Here is a 26,072-nt window from a genome sequence, read left to right as displayed (position 1 = left end):
AACATGAGGATAAATCAGCTATAAAACAAACCAACATGAGGATAAATCAGCTATAAAACAAACCAACATGAGGATAAATCAGCTATAAAACAAAGCAAGAACAATTATCTGAAACATTGGAACGCTGAAATCAAAACCCAAAACAAACTAGAAGTCTTTCGGGCCCTAAAAACAAACTATGATCTGGAAGAACACCTCTTAACTATCAGAGACAGGAAGCAGCGACAGACCCTCACCAAATACAGGCTCAGTGACCACAGTCTCGCCATTGAAAAGGGGAGACACAAAAAGACCTGGTTGCCAAAAGAGCATCGAACATGTGGTCAGTGCAGGACAGATGAGGTGGAGACAGAGGGACACTTCCTCCTTAAATGTGACAAATGTCAAAAACAGCGCTGGGCTTTTGTCCAGGAGCTGGAACATGTGACTCCAGAGTAGCAGGACATGGAGGACACAGGTAAGCTGTGGGGGGTCCTGGGAGGGGGGCAGTGGCGAGCATTGCAGCAAGATTTATATTATCTTGCCACAACCTGAGAGACAGTGGGGGACGGCCCCTGTTGCTACTGTTGTTGTTTAATATCATAATCATTGTTGTGTTGTTGTTATTATTATAATCATTGTTGTGTTGTTGTTATTATTATAATCATTGTTGTATTGTTGTTATTATTATAATCATTGTTGTATTGTGTTGTTGTTTTACATGCTTTGGCAATATGTACACAAACGTATGTCATGCCAATAAAGCACATGTTGAACTGAAATGTACTGAACTGAGAGAGAGCGAGAGCGACAGAGAGAGTCAGAGACAGAGACTAAGAGAGAGAGAGCGAGACAGAGACAGAGTCAGAGACAGAGACTAAGAGAGAGAGAGCGAGACAGAGACAGAGTCAGAGACAGAGAGAGTCAGAGACAGAGACTAAGAGAGAGAGAGCGAGACAGAGACAGAGTCAGAGACAGAGAGAGTCAGAGACAGAGACTAAGAGAGAGAGAGCGAGACAGAGACAGAGTCAGAGACAGAGACTAAGAGAGAGAGAGCGAGACAGAGACAGAGTCAGAGACAGAGAGAGTCAGAGAAATTGACTTTTTAAAAGTAACTTTTATTTTGATAAAATACAATCATATTCAAACCACAAGCAAATAAATAAATATGTAAAAATAAAAAGTAAATCGCATCATTTCTCCAGACAACACAACACATCTCCTTAAGCCCAGACAACACAACACATCTCTATAAACCCAGACAACACAACACATCTCTATAAACCCAGACGACACAACACATCTCTATAAACCCAGACGACACAACACATCTCTATAAACCCAGATGACACAACACATCTCTATAAACCCAGACAACACAACACATCTCTATAAACCCAGACGACACAACACATCTCTATAAACCCAGACGACACAACACATCTCTATAAACCCAGATGACACAACACATCTCTATAAACCCAGACAACACAACACATCTCTATAAACCCAGACAACACAACACATCTCTATAAGCCCAGACAACACAACACATCTCTATAAACCCAGACAACACAACACATCTCTATAAACCCAGACAACACAACACATCTCTATAAGCCCAGACAACACAACACATCTCTATAAACCCAGACAACACAACACATCTCTATAAACCCAGACAACACAACACATCTCTATAAGCCCAGACAACACAACACATCTCTATAAGCCCAGACAACACAACACATCTCTATAAACCCAGACAACACAACACATCTCTATAAACCCAGACAACACAACACATCTCTATAAGCCCAGACAACACAACACATCTCTATAAACCCAGACAACACAACACATCTCTATAAACCCAGACAACACAACACATCTCTATAAGCCCAGACAACACAACACATCTCTATAAACCCAGACAACACAACACATCTCTATAAACCCAGACAACACAACGCATCTCTATAAGCCCAGACAACACAACACATCTCTATAAGCCCAGACAACACAACACATCTCTATAAGCCCAGACAACACAACACATCTCTATAAGCCCAGACAACACAACACATCTCTATAAACCCAGACAACACAACACATCTCTATGAGCCCAGACAACACAACACATCTCTATGAGCCCAGACAACACAACACATCTCTATAAACCCAGACAACACAACACATCTCTATAAGCCCAGACAACACAACACATCTCTATGAGCCCAGACAACACAACACATCTCTATAAACCCAGACAACACAACACATCTCTATAAGCCCAGACAACACAACACATCTCTATAAGCCCAGACAACACTGAGCTGCTGGATATCTTTCATTTCTCTGTAATAATTGAAGTCGATCATTATCCTGGCCTTTCCCATCCTAGTAAACAGCAGCTTTACATCAGTGTCTACTGAGTTGTCCATCTTCCTCTTCCTGCTGACATATATGGCCATTTGTGCTTGTCCCAGGGTGAAATTCATCAGTTGACATTTTTCTTTTACAGTTTGTTTAAAGTTAAACCCCAGAGTGAACATGTGCTTGGAGAAAACCTCCCCTACCTTGTTGAATAAACTCTGCAACAACATGAACAGTGGTAAAAGGCGCACACACTCCAGCTAACAGTGGAAAACAGTTTCTTTGTAAGAGCAAAAAAGACATTTATCACTCACACCCTGACCAATACCAGAAAGAAAAGCATTAACTGCTACTATCCCATGTACAAGTCTCCACTGTAAGTCAGCAACCTTCTTTGTTAATGGTGGTTTGTATAAACCCCTCCAAGCAGGTCTGACAGACTCCCAAGCCCAGATGACTTCGCCAAGGTGTGTCAACACGATTGTGTAGTTTACCCTTGTTTAGACATTTAACCATCGTTCCATATAGTAATTTGCCTTTTGCTTCTTCTAAATTTAGAAAAGTACTTCTCTTCTCATTCAAAAAAGAACCTGAACAGTCATCAAAACTGGGACGAATACTTAAACAAGGAAAAGGATCGTCTACATTAGGCACGATCAAACCATTGCTGTATTCATTTAACAGGACGGATTCATGTCTCGTCAGACAGCGTCTCCAGTGGTCAAGCAGCTTGTTGATGATCCTCACAGAACGCAGTCCCAGACCAGCCGCAAGAGCAGCTGCATTGCTCAAGTCAGGTCCAGCAGTGTTCACCACCGATTCAAGGGTGAGAAAACCTGCTCTGCAAAACACTGCTGTGACTGCCGATCCTGCCCAGCAGGGGGTGTTCATACGTCCTCCATGCACCACAGGCTCCCTCAACAACCAGTACAGGGAGTCCCTTTGCATTGTTCTCTCTTTCACCACCATCTTCCACACAGTGAAGACTCTGCGGTAGAAAGGTGGCTGGTTTGGAACTTCAGAGTCTTTAAATCCATGAGGAACAGTGAGTCATGCAGTCCCAGACCACCAAACTTCTGCAAAACTGTGCATGCCAGTGGCCTCCACACCAAGTCTTTCGGGCCATAAAGCAGTCTCTGGAGAAATTGAAGGCGGAACGCAGCGCCTCTACTGGCCAAATGTGCAAGTCCTTGTCCTCCTTCCTCCTTTGGGAGAAAAAGAACAGCCTGGGGAATCCAATGTAATTTATCCTAAAAAAAATCCACTAGAACAGCTTGAATTCTTGAAAGTAAATTTGGAGGGGGGTCAACACAAACTAATCTGTGCCATAATGAGGAGGACACTAGATTGTTGAATACAAGTGTCCTCCCTCTGTAAGACATGCTTGGTAAGAGCCACTTCCACTTTTTAAGCCGGCCTTCTATTTTTTCTAAAACATTCTCCCAGTTCTTTTCCAACACAGATTCTTCACCCAAAAAAACTCCCAAGTACTTTATCCCTCCTTTTTCCAAGTCAGCCCTCCCAGTAGAATTAAATTATCTAGTGGCCTTTTCCCAACCATCACAGCTTCCCTTTTTTCCCAGTTTACCTTAGCAGATGAGATACTATTGAAAAGATCTACAGTCCCCTGCAAGTTATCAATATCTCTCTGTTTGTTAATACCATAACATCATCTGCATATGCTGAGATTTTTACAGCTGAAGTGCAACCTGGGAAAAAAGCACCTGTGAGTTCTTTTCTGAGTTTGTGAAGAAAAGGCTCGATGGAAAGGGAGTACAGCATTCCAGAAAGTGAGCATCCTTGATGTGCTCCCCTCTGTACAATGAAAGGTGCAGCCAAACCACCATTAATGTTTAGTGTACTCACAATGTCACGGTACAGTCCCTGGATCTTGGCTATGAAACCTGGGCTGAACCCAAAAGCATTTAGCGTCTACCACAGATACTTGTGTTCAACCCGGTCAAAAGCCTTTCCCTGGTCTATGCAAATGAGACCAGTATCTATACCCACTGAGCCAGAGAGTTCCAAAACATGCCCAGTTAGGATGATATTGTCACTTATCAATCTGCTGGGCACACAGTAAGTCTGGTCAACATAAATGACCTTACTCATCACCTCTCTAAGTCTAGAGGCTAAAACTTTAGAGAGGATTTAATACCCCCCACACAGCAGAGATACAGGTCTCCAGTTCTTCAGGTCTTGTAGATCTCCCTTTTTTGGCAGCAAAGTGATAACTGCCCTTCTACAGCTCAGCGGGAGTTGTCCTCTGCACAAACTGTCCTGAAGCACCTCCAGCAAATCTTTGCCGATCACAGACCAAAAGGACTTATAAAATTCAATGTGCAGTCCATCAATGCCAGGTGTTTTTCCGTTTCCCAGGCTCATGAGAGCAGTATACAGTTCATTCAGAGACAGTTCTGCATCCAACACCACATTGGTATCAGCGTCCACCTGAGGTAGCCCAGCATGAAAAGAACTAGCCAACTCTGAATCCTCCACAAATTCACTTTTAAACAGTTCTTTGTAGAAGTAGGTGGCATATCTGCAGATCTCAGGGGTTCTCGTTATTGTGGTTCCATCATCAGAGCGTAATGGATGAATGATCTACCTCTGACCATTCCTTCACTCCAAACCAAAAAAAAAAAAAAACAATTGTGATGGGGCATCCATTTGAGACACATTCGTGAAACGTGAATGGACCAGAGCTCCCTGTGCTGTAGTGCCCAACAGGTTGGCTAAGGCAGCCTTTTTAGCTGTAAGGGCTTCAATATGCCCTTGATTTCCTGTAGAATCCACTAAACTCTGTAATTCTACTACTTCAGCCTCCAGTTCTTTAAGAGACCTGGTAATTTGCTTAGTGACATTGCGAGTATACTGCTGACATCATTGTCTTATTTTGCTCTTTCCTATATCCCACCATTGCTGTACTGAAGAAAAAGTAGATTTGCTTTTTCTATGTAAAGCCCGTAGAAATTCAAAAGCCTCTCTGAAAGATCTATCATGTAGAAGACCAGTGTTAAAATGCCAATATGCACTCTGTACCTTAACATTCTGAATGAAAAAAGAACACTGAACAAGACAATGGCCAGAAAAACCAACAGGAGGTATTTGACTTGATTTAAAGATACCAAAGTGATGTTTAAAACATAAAAACGATCAAGTCTGGCCAGAGATAACAAATTGTCCTTGGAGCGACTCCAGGTGTACCGCCTGTCACCCCTGTTAAAACCTCTCCAAACATCTTTTAGCCATGGGTTTCAATCAGCCGCTTAAGTTTGGCAGATGAAGCGGGATGAGGCTCTAGATGGTTCCTGTCTAGTTTGGCATTTTCCGTGCAATTGAAATCTCTTCCCAGAAACAAAAAATAAAATCGGTACGATTGTGCATTACATCACATCAGATGTTCAGCAATCCCATTCTCTCAACGCCCGAAACTGGAGCATAAACGTTCACAAAAATTAATTTTGCACCTTCATATTGTACTGTGACTTTTAGAATGTGACCACACACTATTTCTTCTACCTCAGAAGAAGAGAGACTAAAACTCTCTGAGAAAAGCACACCAACGCCACCACTGTTAGCTAATTTATGGCTTAGGATGACCTCCTCAGGCCGCTCCTTCCTCCAGTCACTTCCATTCACGGCATCACTGCGAGTTTCTTGAATAAAGACCACATCCAACCCCTTCAATTCTACCAATTTGAAAAGAGAAGCTCTTTTCACATCGCTCCTGGCTCCATTTATATTTAAAGACCCTATCTTCAAATCAGCCATGAAAGGGAAAGAAGTTGTCTCTGCAACAAGAAAAGCACATACAAACAATATGAGGAGAACAAATTTTGTCTTAGTCATCAACGATTAACTGTGCTTTGACTTTTGTTGTAATTTTCTTGAGCCGGTAAACCTCTTGGTCACTGAAAGCCCCCTCTTCCTTCCTCAGCCGTGCCACAGACCTGAAAAAAGATCTCAAATCGGGGAATAACTGTTCGGTTTTAACCGCCCTTTGCCCTTTAGTTTCAGTTAAAAATGTCCTTATTTTCTCAAGGGGATAAAAAATGGTTTCATCCTCTTGTGATGGTGTCCACTCACTTTCCTCATCAGAAGAATCATCCAACACTTTCTTAGCCTCGGCACCACCCTGCTCTTTGTCAGACATTTTCCTTTTACTACGTTTAGCTGTTAAACCACTCTCTTCCGTAGACATGTTTTCATCTATCAGTTCATCACTGACCACACTTTCCACACTTTCACCGCAGCTTTTGTATCTTTGTTACAGTTCTTCTCCTCTGTCAGCTTGTGTTTTTCTGATTTCTCTCTGGTCTGGGTATTATCGGCTTCATTTCCACTCTTAGCTTGGTCCTGCTTCTCAGTCTGCTCCGTCCTGCATGTCTGCCTTGGTCTCCTCTACTTTCTCTGCAGGCTGCTGTGCACCGGGCGAGTCAGACTCGGCTTCAGGCTGCGGTGCTTCAGGCTGCGGTGCTTCAGGCTGCGGTGCTTTAGGCGGGTTCGAGCTGGTCTGCTCTCCGGCCTCAGGGCAAGACCAAACCAAATGTCCTTCTGCAACCGAAGCATTTCATCGTCTCAGAGGTGGTAAACACATTATAACTAAAACCGTCCACTTTGACAGTGAAAGTATGGTCTAAATCACCCGTGCTGTCCTGGAGGATCATGAAGACCTGTCTTCTGTGACACACAACGTGTCTTAGTTTTGGCAACTTGGACCCCAGCAGAACCAGTTTAATGGGGGACACCAGCTGCCCGAAATGTGACAGCTCCATGGCTAACACTTCATTTTTAATAAACGGAGGTGCGTTTGAAATGGTTATCTTCTTTGCCAGGTTCACCAATGGGAGAACAGGTGAAAGAATCACGAATCACGACGCCATTTTCCACCACCTCTTCACCTTTGGCCACGTCATCTAGGAAAATGACAACAGCTTTGTTCATTCGTGAAGCATACTTCACACTTTCAAAGCCGACAACCTCTCCAACAGCATTGCTGGCCTCCTCCACTGAACAGCATAGCTAGCCTCCTCCACTGAACAGCATAGCTGGCCTCCTCCACCCAACAGCATAGCTGGCCTCATCCACCCAACAGAATAGCTGACCCCTCCACTGAACAGCATAGCTGACCTCCTCCACCCAACAGCATAGCTGGCCTCCTCCACTGAACAGCATAGCTGGCCTCCTCCACTGAACAGCATAGCTGGCCTCCTCCACCCAACAGCATAGCTGGCCTCCTCCACTGAACAGCATGTCAACTTCTCCAGCTCCGCACTACTACTGACAACGGGCATAGTGCCCGGCTGCCAACCGCACTACCAAACTACACCCCAAAAAAAATAAAAATAACCAGCACCACCTAACAACAAACTAAACTAATCACGAAAATAAACACAAAAAAGAAAGAGAAAGCATAGAATTTTCGCTCACACTGAAGCAAAAAAAAGCTGTCACTCCGTTCACTCACTCGCAGTTCCACTCACTTCCGCTCGAGAGACAGAGACAGAGAGACAGAGAGAGACAGAGACAGAAACAGAGAGAGAGACAGAGAGACAGAGACAGAGAGACAGAAACAGAGAGAGAGACAGAGAGAGACAGAGACAGAAACAGAGAGAGAGACAGAGAGACAGAGACAGAGAGACAGAGACAGAGACAGAAACAGAGAGACAGAGAGACAGAGACAGACAGAGAGACAGAGACAGAGAGAGACAGAGACAGAAACAGAGAGAGACAGAAACAGAGAGAGACACAGAGAGAGACAGACAGAAACAGAGAGAGACAGAGACAGAGACAGACAGAGACAGAAACAGAGACAGAGACAGAGAGAGACAGAGACAGAGAGAGACAGAGAGACAGAGACAGAAACAGAGAGAGACAGAAACAGAGAGAGAGACAGAGAGAGACAGACAGAAACAGAGAGAGAGACGGAGAGAGACAGAGACAGAAACAGAGAGAGAGACAGAGAGAGAGACAGAGACAGAGAGACAGAGACAGGGAGAGACAGAGACAGAAACAGAGAGAGAGACAGAGAGACAGAGACAGAGAGAGATAGAAACAGAGAGAGAGACAGAGAGACAGAGACAGAGAGAGACAGAGAGACAGAAACAGAGAGAGAGACAGAGAGAGTGACAGAGACAGAGAGAGACAGAGACAGAAACAGAGAGAGAGACAGAGAGACAGAGACAGAAACAGAGAGACAGAGACAGAAACAGAGAGAGAGACAGAGAGAGACAGAGACAGAAACAGAGAGAGAGACAGAGAGACAGAGACAGAAACAGAGAGAGGGACAGAGAGAGAGACAGAGACAGAGACAGAAACAGAGAGAGAGACAGAGAGAGACAGAGACAGAAACAGAGAGAGAGACAGAGAGAGAGACAGAGAGAGACAGAGACAGAAACAGAGAGAGAGACAGAGAGAGAGACAGAGAGAGACAGAGACAGAAACAGAGAGAGAGACAGAGAGACAGAGACAGAAACAGAGAGAGACAGAGTGAGAGACAGAGACAGAAACAGAGAGAGCGACAGAGAGAGAGACAGAGACAGAGAGAGACAGACAGAGACAGAGACAGAGAGAGACAGAAACAGAGAGACAGAGACAGAGACAGACAGAGACAGAAGCAGAGAGAGAGGCAGAGACAGAGACAGAAGCAGAGAGAGAGACAGAGAGAGACAGAGAGAGAGACAGAGAGAGACAGAGACAGACAGAGAGAGTGTTATTTTCAGGTTTACAAGGATGAGGCTTGTTTTATTCCACTCTTAACTCATTTATTAAACAACTCATTCAGTTACATCTATGTGCATTCTTAGTGTCTTCTTCATCTAAACCGATCTAGTTCTCTCAGGTAAGTACTAACAGCTAGTGTCACCTTGTGGGCAGAACGTGTAACAACACCCAATCATCACACCCCCCCCTTTCTTTGAGGCAAAATGCAACAGAGGCAAACCATCAAATCACTAGTGTCAGTTATCTCAACCATTTCTCATTTAACATAAGAAATGGCCTCAGCCAAAGATACATTTAGAAACCAGTGCTCTGACTATTTGTTGTCTAATCAGTGACTAAAATTGCACTTATTTGACTTGCAAGAGCTGTAAAGTTAGGCTCACAGGAAGTGACAGCAATCCGCAGACACTGGTGGAGGTGGGTAAGGGAGGCACGTGTGTTCGTTTTTATTGCATTCATATGTGAGAGGCTTGACTGGCAGGTATATCTTGTACCAAACATAGTCAGTAGGAAGAGAGCCAACCTTCCGCTGTTTGGGAACTGGACCTGGTTAAGTTGCACCCAAAGCTGCTCACATCCCACAGATTTAAGTTTTTGCTTTAAATCAGATGATGCTTGGATGTCTATCAGTTCTAACTGCAGGGAGCCTTCATCCAGTGACGTGAGCACCTGTTTGGCTTTGGCTGCCAACTCTCCCCCAGCATCAGCAGCAAAGACGTCCTTGGTAAATAGCGTCACCTCTGCGGGTATATTGAAATGACCAAACCTCGCAGCAAAATTCACAACCAGTTTGTCAACGAATGCTGTCATCACTGGGGTAATCTGTACTGATGACGAGTTGTCGATCAAATCATGTAGTGTTGGAAAGTGCAGCATTTTCGTGGGGGTCAGGTCGGTAGAAAATAACTCCAGTTTCCTTTTAAATCCATTCAGGTTGTCCACTATGTTGCTAACAGTTTTGTCCTGACCTTGCAATTGCAGATTAAGTCCGTCCAAGTGGTGGAAAATGTCCCTTAAAAAACACACATCTGCCATGTGCTCCTCGTCTAGCATTTGGGCTAAGCTGCGCAGAAAGGCAACGATCTCGTGCCTGAGTTCATAGACCCTTTTCAGTGCGTTACCCTTACTTAGCCATCTCAGGTCACTGTGTAAAAGTAAGTCACCGTGCCCAGCTGACATATCTGATAAAAGTTTACGAAACAAGCGGTGCTGTAGGCTCGATGTGGCTCTGATGAAGTTGATCATTGGCATCATATTGTCCATGGTGCTTTTCAAGTCACCCTCAGTTTTGCGCAGAGAACGCTCTGATGTCTCAGACAGCGCAGTGGTTTCATCTGTGGTGTGAGGGCAGCAAGGCGAGTCCCTGCACTCTCCCCGACATGGTAGGGGCTCCATCTGTGACCAGCTTATTGACCTGCTGAAAAATGAAACAATCTTCTCAAAAGTTAATCGACCGGTTTTTTGTCCCTCCAAGGTAATTAAACCCAGCACATGCTCACGAAAGCACTCGCCAGCAAAGAATCTCACATGAAGACACAGCTCTGCGATATCGCCGCCATCGGTAGACTCATCAACAGCGAGGGACATTACCTCCACCTTTCTTAACTTGTCCCAAAGCGTTTCGGAAACATCCGTTGCTAGTGCTTCGACTCTTCTAACTGTAGTCGTGTCGGACACTGGTATTGTCCGAATAGATGAAATGATACTGTTCTTTACCTTTTCATCCATCACCACGTCCTCTAGAACGGCTAGCATGCACTCTTCCATAGTATCTGAGTCGGTGAAGGGGTTTTTCTTTTTCGTGAGAATCCATGCTACGCCAAGGGAGGCTATTGTAGTCCTCGCTTGCTGGGAACATGACCGGGCCACGACAGCTCGTCTCTGCTCATAGTTCTCGGTTAGGCTCTGCACCTTCTGTCTGCGTGCTTCCGACCCTTCTGGAAAATGTGTGTTGAAGCTTGAGTGTTGAATGTTGATTTGTCTCCTCAAATTATATTCTTTTGAGACAGCGATAGACTCGTTACACAGCAAACATGTCGGCTTCGTTCCGATATTAGTAAATATACATTTCGTCGCTTTCTTAAAATAATGGCCTAAGTCAAATTTTCAAGTTTTTCAAAAAACAGAATAAACTGAAACTGAAACAAAATTTGTCAGTTTATTGTGTTTTTTGAAAAACTTGAAAATATGACTGAGGCCATTATTTTAAGAAGGTGATGATTTCTCAGTCCATTCGTTATTAAATTGGCAATTTTCATTGTCAACTTTCCTCTTTTTCAAAGTGGACAGTGACATTTTGGGGTTATTTTGTTTGCTACTTAGCAGCAGCAAGCAGGTTAGCGCGGCACACTCAGTAGCTTGGCAGCTGGTGGCACGCACGTAGGGAGCGTTGGGAGCAGTTAGGGGCGGGACAAAGCAGTCTCCCATTGGAGGAAATTGAATGGAAGCGCATCCTTGCCCAAAAACTGATTTTTCTTCGTGGGAAAATACATTATCATTTTTAATGTTCTAATAAAAATTGATCAAAGGGCCGGAAAAAAGTAATCCTCGGGCCGGATTGACTAGGCCTGGTCTACACCATCTACAGGCCAGGACTCCACAGTCTACACCATCCACAGGCCAGGACTCCACAGTCTACACCATCCACAGGCCAGGACTCCACAGTCTACACCATCCACAGGCCAGGACTCCACAGTCTACACCATCCACAGGCCAGGACTCCAGTCTACACCATCCACAGGCCAGGAATCCACAGTCTACACCAGGGATAGGCAACATGGTCCAGAAAGGTCCGGTGTGGGTGCAGGTCTTTGTTCCAACCAAGGAGTTACACACGTGTCTACAAATCAAGGTCCTTAGCAAAGACTATTGGTTGACTAATAGAATCAGGTGTGTAACTGCTTGGTTGGAACAAACACCTGCACCCACATCGGACCTTTCTGGACCATGTTACCTATCCCTGGTCTACACCATCTACAGACCAGTGGCCACTCTTTCAGGGATGAGGATGCGCACATCCTTGATAGGGAGGAACGCTGGTTTGAACGGGGAGTCAAAGAGCAACACTTAAAACGTCCATGAATAAAAAACAACATGAAGTCACAAGACTAGATCTACACAATATGATTAGAATTCTTTACAATCGTCTGGCAGAATTTAAATATTCATGGTTATCAATGAATCGCAGTGGAGGATCTGCTGTGGCAACTCCTAACGGGAGCAGCCAAAAGTAGTAGTAGATACTGAGTTGTGGGTTCAGGTGATAATGAGCTCCTTCTTGGTCACCTTTGTAAAACGTCACAGCATGTAAAATATCAGATTGTGGCATCATACTCTGTACTGGTATACACCAGTTGATTGACGATAGATGATTGTTAGTTCATGTAGGAAGTCTACAGCCTATTGACTGACCTGTCGTGGGGTGTGGGGCTCCTGGTAACTGGGCAAAATCTTCAGGACCACGCTGCCACTGGCCTCCTTCAGCATCTCCTGCAGCACTTTGGGGTCATTGCCGACCTCCTTTCCATTTACCTCCTTGATGATGTCACCAACATGGAGGAGGCCCTGCTGGTCGATCATACCGCCATGCAGAATCCTGGCGATCACCAGCTCACCGCTCTCCACACGAAATGTGACTCCCTATTCAAACACACACAACAAAGAGGATTTTCGTAAAGAAGGCCAATGGGATGGGAAGTTTATTGCACATTCTAACATGTGAGTGAAATGTCAAGAATTATTTTGTTAACTTTGTGTTACATGGAACATCAGAATCAGAATCATGTTTATTGGCCATGTAGTTTACACAAACATGGAATGTGACTCTGGTGTCGTGGCTCTCTCAGTGTACTTAACATAGAATAATAACACTCCAACACAACAACCTCCACATATATACACAAGGACTGACTTACACAGGTGAAATAAGAGGTGATAAGGTGCAGAGACTATATCAGAGATGCTAAAATACATGTTAGCAGCTTACTGACATACATGTCTGAGGTAGCTGCACATGACGGAGTGCACCAGTATAATCAGAGGCAGAATCAGAAACACTTTATTTGTCGTTTCATTTTATGCACTTGCGCACATGAAATGAAATGACACATGTGTCGATGCAGTTGCCCACTGGGGACCGGGGCCTGGTCTCGTCAGATCCGACTATGGCCGGACTCGGTGAAGCAGCAATAATTGGCAGCGCTATCTTCGGGAGGAGGGCGGAGTCGGCTTGTGTTCGTCACGTGAATGCATCTCTGTGTGTGTCGGAAAAAGCAGTGGTTCGGCCTGGAGTCGCCTTGTCACGGAAGTGGCAAGGCGTCTCCTTCGAGACTGCCGCCGGAGAGATGCAGTTGGCGAACGCATGAAGTACGAGGGTGGGTGTTTGAACTAAAATAGGGATTGATTGGCCACTAAATTGGGTGAAAAAAGGGAAAAATCAGAAATAATTTTTTTTTAAAAACACACATATCCAAATTACAAGAACTACAAAAACACATACATCCAAACTAACACACATATCTAAGCTAAACAAAATGCTAAAATGCTAGCTGGGAAGGCGTACAAAACTCAAAAGTGAGAATGTTGAGCAATCCTCAAAAGTGAAGTCAATATTTGGTTTGGGCAGAATTAAAGGCCATTACTATACACCACTATACATTTTACGTTGGACTGAAACCGGGTTGGATCAGGAATGCCTTATTCCTCACACCTTAGCGGTCTCTGGGTGTTCTCATCAATTTTACACACTGAATGAAGGTAAGTATTGTTACAGAGGTGAGTCCAGTCAGAATGAAACCCAAACATGAGGCACTGAACCCATTGTACCACTACGGGTAGGTCCTGAATGTGGTGGTCATACCAGATGCTCCCCTGACACCTTTCGGATGCCCACCATCCGGATCGCATCAGGAGGAATGGGCTGGCTGTTGAGGGCTGCATCCATGAAGGCACAAGGGCTTGGCGGAGGAGTCTCATAGTTTTTGGATGCCACTGTGTCATGGGTCTCCAGCAGGGACTGTGGTTCAATAACAGCAAGAAATAGCATTGATGAGGATATTCAAAGCAAGTTGAATCAGTTAATCTGGACACAACGTTTACTGGCAGATGCGTTGCGTCACTCGTCTAAGTCTAATCTAAGTCATCAGTCAATCAGTTAGTCAGTAATCTATCAAAGTCATCACTCTCAGTCTGAACTGACTGCAGGTATCCCCACCCGTATAAACAAAGGTGGGGATACCTGCAGTCAGTTTTGACTGAAGAGGTCACTTATGCCCCTTTTCCACTACATGGTACCATCTCGACTCAACTCGACTCGCCTCGCAGAGTGTGGTTTTCCATCACTGTAACAGCACCCCTCAGTGTAGCTGGTCTGCATTGATTTTGGTATCCGCTCCAGTTTTTTTGGAACCTTGACAAAGATGGTACCAGAAAAGTGGTAACAGCTACCAAAATGCTGGAACTTTCCAGTAATGGAAAACGAAAAAGTCGAATGGAGTTGAGCCGGTACCATGTAGTGGAAAAGGGGCATTAGATGAAGAAACGTTTCTGTCAATAAACGTTGTGTCCAGATGAACTGATTCAAATTCCTGTGATTTTCTTACCTGGATTATTGAGACTGCATCAAGACGTTGATGATGATACAGCATGGTAAGTATGTGAAAGGCAACAGTGGCAGTGGTTAAGATGATAATGATCATACCAGTGATGAAAACGACAGCACTGATGGTGTCAGTTACAATAAGTTAAAGTTACTACCATGACGCCATGAATGACAACAAGCTATGAGGAGGACTACGACAACACAAGTGCTCCACTGAATACAAGAATTATGACATACTATCTCACCACCAGGTCAACATTGTGTATCTGTTTGAGAAATGGAGACAACTGAAAGATTCAAAAGTAAGTGAAAACGACATGGCATAGGTGGATTTCCCTCTTTTAGAAGTAATAAAGCAAACAAGCAAGCCATGGTCTCTCCAAACACTCTGCTCTGGCAACCGGATTAGATCTATACAGCAGAACCTCACGCCACAAGAACAGCTTCTTCCCTACAGCAGTAGGCCTCTTTCTAATAAGTCCCCAGACACTGCCGCCCTCCCACTCCCCACCCCCACCCCCTTTCTATGTTCCCTACTGTGCTCTCTGTATATGGAAACCTTGCATAAAACCTGCACTACCCTGTAAATAACTCTTATTCTGTAAATAACTTCTTAAATTCTCATTTAAGTTTTTCTCAATACAGCTCTTGACACCTAATGCTGGGCGTCAGGAGCTGCCACGTGGTCTGTAGTGTTTCAACTCTGAACTGGCGGTGATTGCACCTTATTGCACCTTCCCAGGAAGTTGAATCGGTTCATGTGGACACAACGTTGAGTTATTTAAAATCATGATGTCTTTTACTATGTTTATGCTGACGACACTCAGTTATACATGCCACTGCAACCCACAGATCCTAGGATGCATGGATACTCCACCTCACTGCGAAGTGCTTTGGATGTCTAGAAAAGTGCTATAAAAATGTAGCGAGTATTATTACTCTCTTTAATTGCCCATATTGCCACCATCAAAATGAAAATTCTCTCAAAAATAAGCTATTTGCGAGTCCGCGGTGGTGTAGCGGTCTAAGCATCGGCCTTGTGTCGATGCAGTTGCCCACTGGGGACCGGGGTTCGCGCCTCGGTCCCATCAGATCCGTACCACATGAATGCGTCTCTGTGTGTGTCGGAAAAATCAGTGGTTCAGCCTGGAGTCGCCTTGTCATGGAAGTGGCGAGGCGTCTCCTTCCAGACTGCCGGCCGGAGCAATGCAGTTGGCGAACGCATGCAGTATGAGGGTGGGGGATTGAACTTAAATAGGGATCGATTGGCCACTAAATTGGGAGAAAAAGGGAAAAATAAGAAATAAATTTTAGAACAAAAAAGCGATTTGCCATGACCCCTGTTAATCCCCGCCCTAGGCTGGGTCTCCTCCCTAAATTCAACAGTCAATTTGTTATACTGGAAAGGTAAAAGGCCCAGAATCAAAATAACTACATGCCAAAAGCCCTAACAACATGGCGGGCTTGATGCACCAAAGTTTTACCACTACTCCTTCCTCCACCAGCTTCAGTATATCCGGCAACAGACAAGCAACTCCAATTCTTCCTAGCTTGATCTTGAACAGACCATCTGTAAGAATCATAGATAAATCAGTCAAAACCCACAGCCGCTTCAAATCTAGCACCGTAAATACTAGACTCACAGCCTGGTGGGAAGCAAATGACACACTTAACCTCAGACTGTCTCTATCTCCTTCTACTCTCACCCTTATCTGGCACCAGCCTATGTCTAAAATCAATAAGGATCCCATCAACTTCCTGCATGGAAATGCAGAGGAGTAACAAGCCCGGGGCACCGTTTCAATGGCAGCTCTCTCATCACCTTAGACTTTCTTAAGCAAACACACACCTGACCCACCACTGCCACAACCAGTACATACGGTTGAAAGAGACCATGAAAAAGAAAACTGATATCCATAACTTCCACAACTTCACTCCTCCCTTATTACTAAAGTTAGATTCCTTTCAACCCAACAAATACTGTACCACATCTACAGTCTTTCGTCACCATGTCAATGCCATGTCAATGCCAATAGACAAATGGACAGCAGACTTGAATATACATCAGTCAGACATCAACTGGCACAGCATAGGAAATAACACATTCTCCATGTCATGCAACCAAAAAATCCTCTAATTCCAGGTCCTGCACAGAGTACACATCACCACCCACACAAGGTACCATGTGGCTTCACACACATCACCACCCACACAAGGTACCATGTGGCTTCACACCCATCACCACCCACACAAGGTACCATGTGGCTTCACACACATCACCACCCACACAAGGTACCATGTGGCTTCACACCCATCACCACCCACACAAGGTACCATGTGGCTTCACACACATCACCACCCACACAAGGTACCATGTGGCTTCACACACATCACCACCCACACAAGGTACCATGTGGCTTCACACACATCACCACCCACACAAGGTACCATGTGGCTTCACACACATCACCACCCACACAAGGTACCATGTGGCTTCACACACATCACCACCCACACAAGGTACCATGTGGCTTCACACACATCACCACCCACACAAGGTACCATGTGGCTTCACACACATCACCACCCACACAAGGTACCATGTGCCTTCACACACATCACCACCCACACAAGGTACCATGTGGCTTCACACACATCACCACCCACACAAGGTACCATGTGGCTTCACACACATCACCACCCACACAAGGTACCATGTGGCTTCACACACATCACCACCCACACAAGGTACCATGTGGCTTCACACACATCACCACTCACACAAGGTACCATGTGGCTTCACACACATCACCACCCACACAAGGTACCATGTGGCTTCACACACATCACCACCCACACAAGGTACCATGTGGCTTCACACACATCACCACCCACACAAGGTACCATGTGGCTTCACACCCATCACCACTCACACAAGGTACCATGTGGCTTCACACACATCACCACCCACACAAGGTACCATGTGGCTTCACACACATCACCACCCACACAAGGTACCATGTGGCTTCACACACATCACCACCCACACAAGGTACCATGTGGCTTCACACACATCACCACTCACACAAGGTACCATGTGGCTTCACACACATCACCACTCACACAAGGTACCATGTGGCTTCACACACATCAACTCACACAAGGTACCATGTGGCTTCACACACATCACCACTCACACAAGGTACCATGTGGCTTCACACACATCACCACCCACACAAGGTACCATGTGGCTTCACACACATCACCACTCACACAAGGTACCATGTGGCTTCACACCCATCACCACTCACACAAGGTACCATGTGGCTTCACACACATCACCACTCACACAAGGTACCATGTGGCTTCACACACATCACCACCCACACAAGGTACCATGTGGCTTCACACACATCACCACTCACACAAGGTACCATGTGGCTTCACACACATCACCACCCACACAAGGTACCATGTGGCTTCACACCCATCACCACCCACACAAGGTACCATGTGGCTTCACACACATCACCACTCACACAAGGTACCATGTGGCTTCACACCCATCACCACCCACACAAGGTACCATGTGGCTTCACACCCATCACCACTCACACAAGGTACCATGTGGCTTCACACACATCACCACTCACACAAGGTACCATGTGGCTTCACACACATCACCACTCACACAAGGTACCATGTGGCTTCACACACATCACCACTCACACAAGGTACCATGTGGCTTCACACACATCACCACCCACACAAGGTACCATGTGGCTTCACACCCATCACCACTCACACAAGGTACCATGTGGCTTCACACACATCACCACTCACACAAGGTACCATGTGGCTTCACACACATCAACTCACACAAGGTACCATGTGGCTTCACACACATCACCACTCACACAAGGTACCATGTGGCTTCACACACATCACCACCCACACAAGGTACCATGTGGCTTCACACACATCACCACTCACACAAGGTACCATGTGGCTTCACACCCATCACCACTCACACAAGGTACCATGTGGCTTCACACACATCACCACTCACACAAGGTACCATGTGGCTTCACACACATCACCACCCACACAAGGTACCATGTGGCTTCACACACATCACCACTCACACAAGGTACCATGTGGCTTCACACACATCACCACCCACACAAGGTACCATGTGGCTTCACACCCATCACCACCCACACAAGGTACCATGTGGCTTCACACACATCACCACTCACACAAGGTACCATGTGGCTTCACACCCATCACCACCCACACAAGGTACCATGTGGCTTCACACCCATCACCACTCACACAAGGTACCATGTGGCTTCACACACATCACCACTCACACAAGGTACCATGTGGCTTCACACACATCACCACTCACACAAGGTACCATGTGGCTTCACACACATCACCACTCACACAAGGTACCATGTGGCTTCACACACAGCAACACCCCCACATGGGTCCCACTGCACCAGAAAACCTCGCTGTCCCACTGCACCAGACAACCTCGCTGTCCCACTGCACTAGACAACCTCGCTGTCCCACTGCACCAGACAACCTCGCTGTCCCACTGCACTAGACAACCTCGCTGTCCCACTGCACTAGACAACCTCGCTGTCCCACTGCACTAGACAACCTCGCTGTCCCACTGCACTAGACAACCAAGCTGTCCCCCTGCACCAGACAACCTCGCTGTCCCACTGCACCAGACAACCTCGCTGTCCCACTGCACCAGACAACCTTGCTGTCCCACTGCACCAGACAACCTCGCTGTCCCACTGCACTAGACAACCTCGCTGTCCCACTGCACTAGACAACCTCGCTGTCCCACTGCACTAGACAACCTCGCTGTCCCCCTGCACCAGACAACCACGCTGTCCCACTGTATCAGACAACCACGCTGTCCCACTGTATCAGACAACCTCGCTGTCCCACTGTATCAGACAACCTCGCTGTCCCCCTGCACCAGACAACCACGCTGTCCCACTGTATCAGACAACCACGCTGTCCCACTGTATCAGACAACCTCGCTGTCCCACTGTATCAGACAACCTCGCTGTCCCCCTGCACCAGACAACCACGCTGTCCCACTGTATCAGACAACCACGCTGTCCCACTGTATCAGACAACCTCGCTGTCCCACTGCACCAGACAACCACGCTGTCCCACTGTATCAGACAACCACGCTGTCCCCCTGCACCAGACAACCACGCTGTCCCCCTGCACCAGACAACCACGCTGTCCCCCTGCACCAGACAACCACGCTGTCCCACTGCACCAGACAACCACGCTGTCCCACTGCACTAGACAACCTCGCTGTCCCCCTGCACTAGACAACCATGCTGTCCCACTGCACCAGACAACCTCGCTGTCCCACTGCACCAGACAACCTCGCTGTCCCACTGCACCAGACAACCACACTGTCCCACTGCACCAGACAACCAGACAACCACGCTGTCCCACTGCACCAGACAACCACGCTGTCCCACTGCACCAGACAACCACACTGTCCCACTGCACCAGACAACCTCGCTGTCCCACTGCACCAGACAACCTCGCTGTCCCACTGCACCAGACAACCACACTGTCCCCCTGCACCAGACAACCTCGCTGTCCCACTGCACCAGACAACCTCGCTGTCCCCCTGCACCAGACAACCTCGCTGTCCCACTGCACTAGACAACCAGACAACCTCGCTGTCCCACTGCACCAGACAACCAAGCTGTCCCCCTGCACCAGACAACCTCGCTGTCCCACTGCACCAGACAACCAAGCTGTCCCCCGGCACTAGACAACCTCGCTGTCCCACTGCACCAGACAACCACGCTGTCTCACTGCACCAGACAACCTCGCTGTCCCACTGCACCAGACAACCTCGCTGTCCCACTGCACCAGACAACCTCGCTGTCCCACTGCACTAGACAACCTCGCTGTCCCACTGCACCAGACAACCTCGCTGTCCCACTGCACCAGACAACCTCGCTGTCCCACTGCACTAGACAACCTCGCTGTCCCACTGCACTAGACAACCTCGCTGTCCCACTGCACTAGACAACCTCGCTGTCCCACTGCACTAGACAACCAAGCTGTCCCCCTGCACCAGACAACCTCGCTGTCCCACTGCACCAGACAACCTCGCTGTCCCACTGCACCAGACAACCTTGCTGTCCCACTGCACCAGACAACCTCGCTGTCCCACTGCACTAGACAACCTCGCTGTCCCACTGCACTAGACAACCTCGCTGTCCCACTGCACTAGACAACCTCGCTGTCCCCCTGCACCAGACAACCACGCTGTCCCACTGTATCAGACAACCACGCTGTCCCACTGTATCAGACAACCTCGCTGTCCCACTGTATCAGACAACCTCGCTGTCCCCCTGCACCAGACAACCACGCTGTCCCACTGTATCAGACAACCACGCTGTCCCACTGTATCAGACAACCTCGCTGTCCCACTGTATCAGACAACCTCGCTGTCCCCCTGCACCAGACAACCACGCTGTCCCACTGTATCAGACAACCACGCTGTCCCACTGTATCAGACAACCTCGCTGTCCCACTGCACCAGACAACCACGCTGTCCCACTGTATCAGACAACCACGCTGTCCCCCTGCACCAGACAACCACGCTGTCCCCCTGCACCAGACAACCACGCTGTCCCCCTGCACCAGACAACCACGCTGTCCCACTGCACCAGACAACCACGCTGTCCCACTGCACTAGACAACCTCGCTGTCCCCCTGCACTAGACAACCATGCTGTCCCACTGCACCAGACAACCTCGCTGTCCCACTGCACCAGACAACCTCGCTGTCCCACTGCACCAGACAACCACACTGTCCCACTGCACCAGACAACCAGACAACCACGCTGTCCCACTGCACCAGACAACCACGCTGTCCCACTGCACCAGACAACCACACTGTCCCACTGCACCAGACAACCTCGCTGTCCCACTGCACCAGACAACCTCGCTGTCCCACTGCACCAGACAACCACACTGTCCCCCTGCACCAGACAACCTCGCTGTCCCACTGCACCAGACAACCTCGCTGTCCCCCTGCACCAGACAACCTCGCTGTCCCACTGCACTAGACAACCAGACAACCTCGCTGTCCCACTGCACCAGACAACCAAGCTGTCCCCCTGCACCAGACAACCTCGCTGTCCCACTGCACCAGACAACCAAGCTGTCCCCCGGCACTAGACAACCTCGCTGTCCCACTGCACCAGACAACCACGCTGTCTCACTGCACCAGACAACCTCGCTGTCCCACTGCACCAGACAACCTCGCTGTCCCACTGCACCAGACAACCTCGCTGTCCCACTGCACTAGACAACCTCGCTGTCCCACTGCACCAGACAACCTCGCTGTCCCACTGCACCAGACAACCTCGCTGTCCCACTGCACTAGACAACCTCGCTGTCCCACTGCACTAGACAACCTCGCTGTCCCACTGCACTAGACAACCTCGCTGTCCCACTGCACTAGACAACCAAGCTGTCCCCCTGCACCAGACAACCTCGCTGTCCCACTGCACCAGACAACCTCGCTGTCCCACTGCACCAGACAACCTTGCTGTCCCACTGCACCAGACAACCTCGCTGTCCCACTGCACTAGACAACCTCGCTGTCCCACTGCACTAGACAACCTCGCTGTCCCACTGCACTAGACAACCTCGCTGTCCCCCTGCACCAGACAACCACGCTGTCCCACTGTATCAGACAACCACGCTGTCCCACTGTATCAGACAACCTCGCTGTCCCACTGTATCAGACAACCTCGCTGTCCCCCTGCACCAGACAACCACGCTGTCCCACTGTATCAGACAACCACGCTGTCCCACTGTATCAGACAACCTCGCTGTCCCACTGCACCAGACAACCACGCTGTCCCACTGTATCAGACAACCACGCTGTCCCCCTGCACCAGACAACCACGCTGTCCCCCTGCACCAGACAACCACGCTGTCCCCCTGCACCAGACAACCACGCTGTCCCACTGCACCAGACAACCACGCTGTCCCACTGCACTAGACAACCTCGCTGTCCCACTGCACTAGACAACCTCGCTGTCCCCCTGCACTAGACAACCATGCTGTCCCACTGCACCAGACAACCTCGCTGTCCCACTGCACCAGACAACCTCGCTGTCCCACTGCACCAGACAACCACACTGTCCCACTGCACCAGACAACCAGACAACCACGCTGTCCCACTGCACCAGACAACCACGCTGTCCCACTGCACCAGACAACCACACTGTCCCACTGCACCAGACAACCTCGCTGTCCCACTGCACCAGACAACCTCGCTGTCCCACTGCACCAGACAACCACACTGTCCCCCTGCACCAGACAACCTCGCTGTCCCACTGCACCAGACAACCTCGCTGTCCCCCTGCACCAGACAACCTCGCTGTCCCACTGCACTAGACAACCAGACAACCTCGCTGTCCCACTGCACCAGACAACCAAGCTGTCCCCCTGCACCAGACAACCTCGCTGTCCCACTGCACCAGACAACCAAGCTGTCCCCCGGCACTAGACAACCTCGCTGTCCCACTGCACCAGACAACCACGCTGTCTCACTGCACCAGACAACCTCGCTGTCCCACTGCACTAGACAACCTCGCTGTCCCACTGCACCAGACAACCACGCTGTCCCACTGCACCAGACAACCACGCTGTCCCCCTGCACCAGACAACCTCGCTGTCCCCCTGCACCAGAAAACCTCGCTGTCCCACTGCACCAGACAACCAGACAACCACGCTGTCCCGCTGCACCAGAAAACCTCGTTGTCCCACTGCACCAGACAACCACGCTGTCCCCCTGCACCAGACAACCTCGCTGTCCCCCTGCACCAGACAACCACGCTGTCCCACTGCACCAGACAACCAGACAACCACGCTGTCCCGCTGCACCAGAAAACCTCGTTGTCCCACTGCATCAGACAACCACGCTGTCCCACTGCATCAGACAACCACGCTGCCCCACTGCACCAGACAACCACGCTGCCCCACTGCATCAGACAACCACGCTGTCCCACTGCATCAGACAACCACGCTGTCCCACTGCACTAGACAACCACGCTGTCCCCCTGCACCAGACAACCAAGCTGTCCCCCTGCACCAGACAACCACGCTGTCCCACTGCACCAGACAACCACGCTGTCCCACTGCACCAGACAACCACGCTGTCCCACTGCATCGGACAACTGAGTGGTCCCAACTGCATCAGACAACTGCACAGTCCCACTGCATCAGACAACCACGCTGTCCCACTGCATCAGACAACCACTTCACTGTATTCTGGCTCTGCAAATCAGTTGGATGGTTTTGGTTGGAGGTCATGGGAAAGCTGTTCGAGATCCCCAACCTTAGCATCCCCTCTCCCCTTCCATCTTTCTGTAGGCGATCTCTCCTCACTTATAATCCCACAATATCTCCAAACTTTCATCTTAGTAGCACTGACTGCGGCCAAGAAAACATGTCACTGAACTGGAAAGACAGAATGAAAGTATCAGTCAACCATTATCTAGAAACCCTGAAGGACCATCTGAGTCCATTCCATAATGCCTGGACTGCCGTTTATCCAGAGCCGATTCCTCTCCACCTCCCTGATTCAGATCTTCCCATCGCCAATATCACAACCCATAATAACAACATGCCCCACAACACACTTTCTCAACACTGCCCATCATGGCTGGTACCCCACCCCCTTTTCTCTTTTCTGTCTTAATGTCTCCTTGTTTGTGTTGTTGTTGGGGGGGTTTTTTGTAAACACTTTTGTCTTGTAAATATTTCTGTAATCCACCTGTGGTAAATAACAAATATCTTTAAAAAACAAGATTTTCAGTAATATGCATATGTGTCTTCTCCTACGGTAGAAGGAGTTACTTCTGTGGCAGGAAAAGATGGATATGCATATCACAGAAAAGTAGTTCAAAATATATAATCTAAATTTAAGGATTTTGCATGTACATTCGAAAACGTTGGTTAATAAAAATTGTTAACACTAGGTTAACAAGTAAAAGTATGAACTACTGACTCCAGAGAAGGTGTATTTCCCTTCTCTAGAGAGGAACTGCTAAGGATCCTGGTAGAGATCCAGCAGTAGAGCGAAGTAGGCTAAATTCACTGTTCAATGCACCTTCAAACTGCACACAGACAAAAAAAAAGGAATCTATGAGTTTGTCTGACGCTACATAAGTAGGACACAATAAAAACCCTGGACATCAGACTACCCATTTAAAAAATGACTGCCGTCTGCATCCATGCCATCTGTTTAGCTTCTTTCACAGTGAAAGGTGAAAGGTGATGAAGGTTTCTTGTTGTCATGTTATCATGGTTAGCATCACAGACATCATTCCTGACCTCCTGACCTGGAAGTGGGGCTCCTTCAGGATGCGCGCCAGCTCATCGGCCGCTTTGCTCCTCTGTGTGAGGGGAGTCAGGTCTTTGAGGATGTCCTGGACCAGCTCCACATTATTTTCCCGTACCGCCTCCAGCTTGGGCTCCTCAAAACACTCATGGGCCTCGAGTTCAACAAGACAGAGACAGGTAGGATTAATAAATATGGATGGATGGAATATTTTGCTGTGGCACTTTGAAGTCTCCTTCTGGTCTATGGTCACATAATCACAGCAGTACATCTCTGCCATCTTAATACTGTGTCCATGAACCATGAATAACTAACATGTACTACAATCTCTTTTCAAGAAAGGAACTAGCCTAAGGGCTTTTTTGTGTTTAAAATACAGGTGGGTTCATGTGGATTTATATATGTGCCCTGAAGATGGCCTGGATATTTAGTCTTCCCTCCCTGGCTCAAGGATTGAGAAAGGTCTGGGAGACATTTTTGGTGAATTTTTTTGGGTTCAGACTAAAACTGGACAATACGTGCGAAAAAAATAATCGTTGCTTGATGTCTAGGGCAACATATTTCCTTGTCACAGCATAGGTAGATGTTGGTATTAGATGACAGTAGTACACATGAAAGTGTATTGAGAAAGGTCTGGGAGACATTTTTGGTGAATTTTTTTGGGTTCAGACTAAAACTGGACAATACGTGCGAAAAAAATTATCGTTGCTTGATGTCTAGGGCAACATATTTCCTTGTCACAGCATAGGTAGATGTTGGTATTAGATGACAGTAGTACACATGAAAGTGTACCATATCTTTGATATGGTACAAACCCCAATTCCAATGAAGTTGGGACGCTGTGTAAAATATAAATAAAAACAGAATACAATGATTTGCAAATCCTTTTCGACCTATATTCAATTGAATACACTACAAAGACAAGATACTTAATGTTCAAACTGATAAACTTTATTGTTTTTTGCAAATA

The 26,072-nt window shown here is 47.7% G+C and overlaps 1 protein-coding gene across 4 annotated transcripts in view; it reads right to left on the bottom strand.

Moving 5' to 3' along the window:
• Positions 1–26,072, bottom strand: part of mpp2b (MAGUK p55 scaffold protein 2b) — a 94,764-nt gene that overhangs the window by 61,479 nt on the left and 7,213 nt on the right. For 3 of the 4 annotated variants that reach the window (XM_056297413.1, XM_056297411.1, XM_056297410.1), the window contains 3 exons: positions 25,104–25,256; positions 13,940–14,095; positions 12,493–12,720 (listed from right to left, as the gene is read on the bottom strand). In XM_056297413.1, the coding sequence (XP_056153388.1) occupies positions 12,493–12,720; positions 13,940–14,095; positions 25,104–25,256 (537 nt within the window). Of the gene's footprint in view, positions 1–12,492; positions 12,721–13,939; positions 14,096–25,103; positions 25,264–26,072 lie in introns of all 4 variants that reach the window. The other variant, XM_056297412.1, reaches the window with a different exon arrangement.

Source organism: Lampris incognitus, chromosome 17 (genome assembly GCF_029633865.1).
Source record: "Lampris incognitus isolate fLamInc1 chromosome 17, fLamInc1.hap2, whole genome shotgun sequence".
Taxonomy (NCBI): domain Eukaryota; kingdom Metazoa; phylum Chordata; class Actinopteri; order Lampriformes; family Lampridae; genus Lampris; species Lampris incognitus.
Note: the sequence above shows the minus strand (reverse complement) of the source record. Positions and strands in the feature narration are given on the sequence as shown.